This window comes from Leptonychotes weddellii, chromosome 12 (assembly GCF_054177405.1).
Source record: "Leptonychotes weddellii isolate Sample4059 chromosome 12, ASM5417740v2, whole genome shotgun sequence".
Classification (NCBI taxonomy): domain Eukaryota; kingdom Metazoa; phylum Chordata; class Mammalia; order Carnivora; family Phocidae; genus Leptonychotes; species Leptonychotes weddellii.
In genome coordinates, this window is record NC_138380.1 from 10,053,667 (window position 1) to 10,060,846 (window position 7,180).

Below are 7,180 nucleotides of genomic sequence, written 5' to 3' on the forward strand. Positions count from 1 at the left end.
GATAGAACCACTGACCCAGGATGTGATGGCCAACCTAGTACAAAGGCCTCCATGCATGATGACCGAGTATCGCAGCGGGTTACACACAGCCACATAGCGGTCATAGGCCATCACTGCCAGTAGAACAAACTCAATCCCACCCAAGCCCAGGGAGAAAAATAACTGGGCTGCACAGCTCACAAATGGGACTGCTTTATGTGCTGCAAGAAAATTTGCCAGCATCTGAGGAACGATGCTTGTGGCATAAGAGACATCAATGAGGGAGAGGTTGGTGAGAAAGTAGTACATGGGAGTGTGGAGTCGGCTGTCCAGTCTGATGAGGAGAACGATGAGGAAGTTCCCCAGCACCGTCACCATGTATGTGATCAAGAAGAGCACAAAGAGGAAAACCCGCATGTCCCAATCACTGGACAGGCCGAGGAGAATAAACTCTCTCACCCAAGTCTGGTTACCCGTTCCCATTAAAATATCTGAAGATTATTAATCTGCAGAGAAAGTCAGAAACAATAGAAACTGTTGAATCAAAGAATTATAAAAATAATATTTTATGAATATCTATCGTATACAATTGGCCAGCCTTAACCAAATGTTTCAGACCACTTACTGGCCAAGATGATAGGCTTTATCCCAACATGTATTACATCTATTCTGCATCAGAGTCAGGCCAGCACTTTTATAAGGATGTGAGGTGGTCAGGATAACCCAGTTAAAGACTGGCGATGATGCAGTGCAATTTCAGGAGCTCACATCTTTACCAACTTACCTCAGATTGAGAGTGAGGGGAGCTTCGTAGGTGATAGTAGTAAGTAAAATGACAAACAATGAAAAAAAATCTTGTTGGAAAGTTATAAAACTACCTTAATTTTGTCAACTAGCCTCATCATGATAAAATAGATAAATCTATTACAAGAGGCAGGCACTCACTCTTTGGGAAGAAGCAGGGCCTTGTGGAAAGTTCTAGAATCAGAGAAGCCAGGTTTGAAATCTGATTTTGTTTAGCAGTTTGTTACTGTGGTTTAGTGACAAACTTTTATATATGAAACAGGACAATATTATACAATTCACAAATACTTTTAAGCTGAAATGTAGGTAACTTTGGAGAAAGTACTTTATAGACTGTACTAGTAATAATAGTACTATACTAGTCTGAGTATTAGTAGTAACATGACTTCTGCCTTGGAGTAGATAGAATAGCAAAGGATTTTCCCATGTATAACCTCCACAAACTCAGATATAAATGAAATGGAGGCATTCAATAATAGAACTGAGGGATTCAGGATGATTGGTCACCTTGAGGACCTGGGGATCATTTGTCTTTTTTATAGCCCTGATCTCTTCAGCCTTCAGTGGTATCAGAAGGGAAAGGGAATTGTGATCATACCTTGTTCTTTTTATTTTTCTTCTCAACTTGATGTTCTTAAGAATCTATCCTTTGCATATGGGCTCAAAATAAAGGAAATGACAGTATGAATGTTTGACTTTCTATTTACAAAAGAGGAAGGGAAGCAATTGTTTAAGGAACCTTCATCATTGACCAAGGCAGAGTACAATATGTGTATGAATATATGTACATGTATGCTGGAATGGAGTTTCTTTTGTGTTTTCTTTCATCCCAGAAAGGCTTCTTAAGTAGAACTGTATGTTACAATATCAATGTTGAACACTAAACAGAAACTGTTCAAATTTTTAAAAATTTTTTAAAGTTAAGGATAAAGGCAGTAAGAGGGCTTGAGGACAGAAACAGAGCTGCTTGTCCTAGAATCCAAAGGGGTCTTGCTAGGGTCTGTGAGCAGAAAGGTAAGACTGTCTATGCCTCCACTCTCTTACCTGATAAAGGCTGAAACAAAACAAGCAGTTCCCCTAAATGCCCATCTCTTTCATGGTTCAGCCACACTCATTTTCATAAACTGCTGGTGTCCTTCTCTTAACTGATCTCCCCTTTCAACTGTTACTCCTCTTTGGCTCCATCATAAACCTTCCACCACCACCCCTCACTTGGCTTTTCTTCAATCATGGTCAGATCAAATGCCTCAAAGATGACATTCAAATTTAATTCTAAAACCTCAAAAAAAAATCTGTTAACTGTTACTGAATTTTAACAAATCTGCAACAGAAAGTAGACATTTCTTTTTCCACTCATTTGGCAAACATCCATGAAGTGCCATTGCTGCTAGATGCTAAGATTTCAAAGTAAATATTACACTTCCCTACACTTAGAGTTCATGTGGATGAAAAAGACACACAACAGACTGTCATCCTATCACTGTCCCCCTGTTGCATGTGCAAGCTGTCTGGAGAACAAGCCAGTCCACGACTCACTCTAGTCTTCCTGCCCACCCCCCACATCACTCTACTACAGCCCTTGTCTCATGACAAATGAACAACAGTATCACATCTCACTGTAGGTGCGAGCTTCAAAACTTAACAGTCTGTGCTCTGAATCCATTCTCTTCCACTTCCTGGGACTGAAGCAAGTCATCCAGCCAACCCTGTCTCATAGTTTTTCAATGGCACAATGTGGATAATATTGGCCAACTAAAAGGGTCATTGCTGAAATTAAGGAGTTGAAGATCTAACCTTCCTATACCAATTACTGAATCAGGGCAGGTATCCATTATTTGGTGATGATAATTGACCTAAACCTTTGATTTCATACTCTCTATCTCTTTCATCATCTTTTTCATCTATCTCTTTCAATAAGGATGTTATTCTTTCACTTATTCCCTCTTTTTGCCATCCTTGTGTTTCTCTCGTCTCTCATTGACCACTTTTCCCTCATTAAAAAAATATATACAACCTCCCAATATGGGGAGAGCAATCTTTGCTATTTATCATTCTAATTATTTCCTCTTTCACATCAAGAGTTCTCAAATGATTGGTGTCCACCTGCTGGAATTATTTCCTCATAGAATTCATCCTTTGAGCCAGAAAACTGTGGTTTTTACTTTCACTAAATCATGGAAATTATACTCTTAATGATCCCTGGTGACTTTCTCATATCAAATACACAGGCTTTCATTTGATTTTCACTGTTTAAATTTTAATAGTGTCAAGTATTTACTCCTTCAAACCCTTGACTCTATCCTGTGCTTCTGTCCTGACTAGCCTCTGATCTGTTATTCCTTATCTGCATTCGTGAGGGATTTCTCCAAACCCTCCGGCTCCACTGCTGTGAAAATCTGGTCAGTCCTGTGCTCACCAACTGTATTCTTCTTTGGTTTTTCCCCTTGAAGGGCTTGTAATTTCTAATGACAAAAATTGTGATCAACTGTGTGCAGCTCACCCTCAAGTCTACATTTGTCTCCTGGACTTCCCTCTGAAGGCCCAGATGCTTTCCCCAACACCATAATGAATGTCCATCTCAGAAATGTCTCACCAAGGCCTCCACTCACCTCCCCACACATGGGGTCTCTCCTGACTCCTTCATTTCTGTCAATGGGACAAAAATTCTCCCATTCTCCCAACACTTCATGCTTGACTTTCCCCTCCTCTTCCCCACCCATTGGAATAAATCCTCTTTCTTCATTTCCTTTACTGCATATTCCCCAACTTCCCCCAGCGTCATTCGTACTTACACTTGCCCTCATCACCCCATGCCATAGAGTGCAAGGCATCCTTGTAAATTTCCCTGATGCCACCTCCACCCACTCCACACTCGTACATGCTCCCTCCAACTTCATCAGGAGATACAAGTGTTTCCTCATCACTTCCCCACACAAACAGATCTATGAGGTCTACATGTACACAGAATTAAGGTTTTCCTGCACAGAAGAATTTCCACACAATCTTCAGTCTGGTCCTGTTTTATTTCTAACTTTTATTTTATTATCTCTAGCATTTATTATAATACTGTGTGTTTTACAGCAAAGTATTTTACTAAAATAAGCTGTTAATACTCAAGTAACCTTCAGTGATACGTTAGCTGATTATTTTTAACCCACCGAGGCTGCTATTCATTTCCAAAGACCACTGCCTTATTTCAAAATCATTAATAACCAATTACACCTTTTGTCCACACTCGTAGTCATTTTTGGGAATCATGGTAGATAAAGAAAATAGATCGGCATTTGGAAAGGCAAATGCAGGAGGAAACATGTGTTCATCAGATGCTTTTAGCATGCCCTGCAGTTAATACCATCACCTTATTACTTTGGGAGCAGCTCCATTTAAATTTAGCTGGGTTCCTATTCTGGCCTAGGGTGGAAAATGGACTCGGTGCCAGATGAAGACTTCAGATCTCACCACTCCTATCAGAAAGCCAGAGCTTGGGCTTCTCAGATCTAACTAATTTGTAGGATCTGTAGCTCTTCCTGAATGTGTATTTTTCACTGAGGTCAAAAAACAAAGGGAAAGTGTGGGAATATTTGTTCCATTTGTCTGCATAAATAAGACAACAGAAACCTTTTAGTATAGGGTTAGGCAGGCAGCTGGTGTTCAAAACCAGTGTTGAACAATGACCACAGTTAAGAGCCACATCTATTTAGCGCTTCCTCCTGCACAGTGTATTTTGTGCTCTCTTCTGAGAATTTGTCCTAACTCTGGCTACTTTACCTTTTTGCCAGGTCCACGGTATTCCTTTAATCAACAACAAAATGCTATTTTACATATTTTCTCAACAAATCTGAAACCATTCTCTATAGGTTTTGAGCTATCATGGTCTACTCACAAATGAATAATCCATGCTGTCTGCTCAGAACATAGTACTGGGGAATGACATATCCCTTGGTTTATCTCCTTGGACATGAGCACCTTGCAGGAAGGACTTCATGCCTGTGCTTTATGAAGTAGGGTGGATGTAGCATAATTACTAGAGCCATAACAAATAGAGCATACTATGTGACTTAGTATGAAAGATGCTGTAGAAATAGTCTATGAAAAATTTTCTCTTTACAATACTGATACTAATGCCTGAAATGTGTTTTTTATGTGGAACATCTTTTGAGGACATATTTAGATATTAAAAATATTAAATGGAAAGTTTATGATATAAAGCAAATAATCTTTTTGTGAACTTGTATGTGAATGACTCTGACGTTGCAGAAAAAGTCAGGGGTGAAGTACAGACAGCAAGATCAAATTTTCCCAGTTAAAATATTACCTTTCTAGACCTTAGCTAAAACTAGTTCCCAGTGCCTCCTCCCATTATCCAGTAATTATTAGTTACACAAATATCAGGACTAAAATGTTCTCTCCATGACAAAGAAATGAAGACATAAAGTAGGTGAACAAATTTTTCACATAACACCTTTTATATGACACAATACACCTAATTTAAAAGTTAAATTTTAGCCAACCATTATGATCTTTTTAAAAAATAAATCTCTTCATTGATTCCATGGAAACGGTTATTTTTTCTGTTATAAACTTGATGTAAATTATAACAAGTTAAGTGTTATTTTTCAACCTATTCCACCTACTTAAATTCAACCACAATTATTTTTCTTATTGTTTCAATCTCCTACTACCTGATGACATCTTTGGCTGAAAGTACATGTCATCTGAACAAGGTGAACAGTGAATAATTCAGACAACAATGCTTGCTGATGTTAAAACAAGGACTGGCCTTTATCTCCATGGGGTAGATAAAAATTTGGCCTTAGCCTATTCCTGCCTCCCTTTATCTGATTCTTGCTTCTAACCCTTCATTTACAAGCCAAATATTTTCACTCCATCTCTGTAACTCTCTATACCAAGGTCTACCTTCCACTAAAATGGTCCATGCTCTAATAAAATTGCCCATTAGAAATATGGTAAATTCTCAGGCAGTAAATTTTGGTAAAACTTGTAAACACATGGCATTTGGGAGTCATGGAAATGAGGCATCTCCAACTCGTCTGTCATAATTTACTTAAGCTCTGATCAGTAGACCTCCCAGATGGGAGCTCCTTCCATGTTGAGCTCACTTAAGCTCTGCAGAATGCCTGAGAAGAAGGGTGTCGCCCCAAGTAACAATATGGCTTTTCAACGTAGTAAAGGGCCCTTTTAGCCTTTTACCACACCCTCCCCAGATTTCTGCTCTAATAGAACTGGTAAGAACTACTGAAGAACTATGAGCAACTGCTCATCAAATAAGACAAGAAACCTGACCCACAGACAAAATCTAACAAGCATCGACAGAATTTTCACTATGCTGTGCCACACAGACAGGATCATTTCTTGTGGTTCTCTGGAGATGTCTGCAGTTTCTGCTGCTCCTGTTTCTCAATCATTTCTAATTGCATTTATTTTCCATTACTACTCTATGTACAAACATTCCAAAATACTTGATTATTTTTTTAAGGATGGAACTATTCAGAGCTTCATAAATGGGTAAAAGGTTTCATAAACCTGCTCTATTCTCAGCATTCCTTGCCAAATTCACTGTCTTACTATCATGTGTAAACATTTCAAACAACTCTTTTCCACTTCTTTTGGCTGGCTGCTTCAAGAAATTATCTCCTCCATCTCCTTGTACATTAGGAAGAGACAAGAATTGATTTGAACAGACTCAGGAGGTATGCACGTTATAGGATTCTTCAGTGCCTCACTTTCCAGGATTATATTTCAGAACCATATTTCCTTCCACTATTCATGCCAATGTGAAGAGGGCATGGATGGACAAAACCGTGGATCATCCTCAAAAATCCAATCTGAAACAGTGAGGCTTATGGTAAGCCCACTACCCATAAATCCCCCTCCCCATTCATTGCATTAATAATGCCCTATAGCTAAGGGGGGAAAAGTATTTTCTCTTCTGAAAGTCTATGCACATCTTTTGCAATCCTCCATTGAATCTTAATCATATTGGCTTCCTATTTGTAATCCTCTACAACTTCACTGCAACAGACAGAAATGAAGCACATGAAGATGAGTCCCACAACCTACAGACATGTTTTGTCTAATGCTGGTCAAAATAAACCAGACCGTACATTTACATACTTGAATTGCCAATAGAAATAGCACTTTAATTTAGAGAAAGATTCATAAGACCTATGGCTGAACACTTGAATGCTATATACATTTAACGCATTCATCATGGGCAGAAATATTTGCAACAACCTAATGTTTGGAACAGAGTACCCAAGGATCACTTGGGAGGGTGTTCTAAAACAGGTTTTATATCTTCAGAAGATAACCAATTTGCTACTTCCCATCTAGATTTGGTGCCTGGCATTTCACATAATCAGCAACTAATGAGCTC

General features: G+C 38.9%; 1 protein-coding gene across 1 annotated transcript in view; it reads right to left on the reverse strand.

Moving 5' to 3' along the window:
* The window catches only part of LOC145716654 (olfactory receptor-like protein OLF3), a 1,495-nt gene extending 784 nt beyond the window's left edge, over positions 1-711 (reverse strand). Inside the window, exon 1 of the mRNA XM_081800890.1 lies at positions 1-711. Within this exon, the coding sequence (XP_081657016.1) occupies positions 1-462 (462 nt within the window). The 5' untranslated portion in view covers positions 463-711.
* Positions 712-7,180: the final 6,469 nt, after the last annotated feature.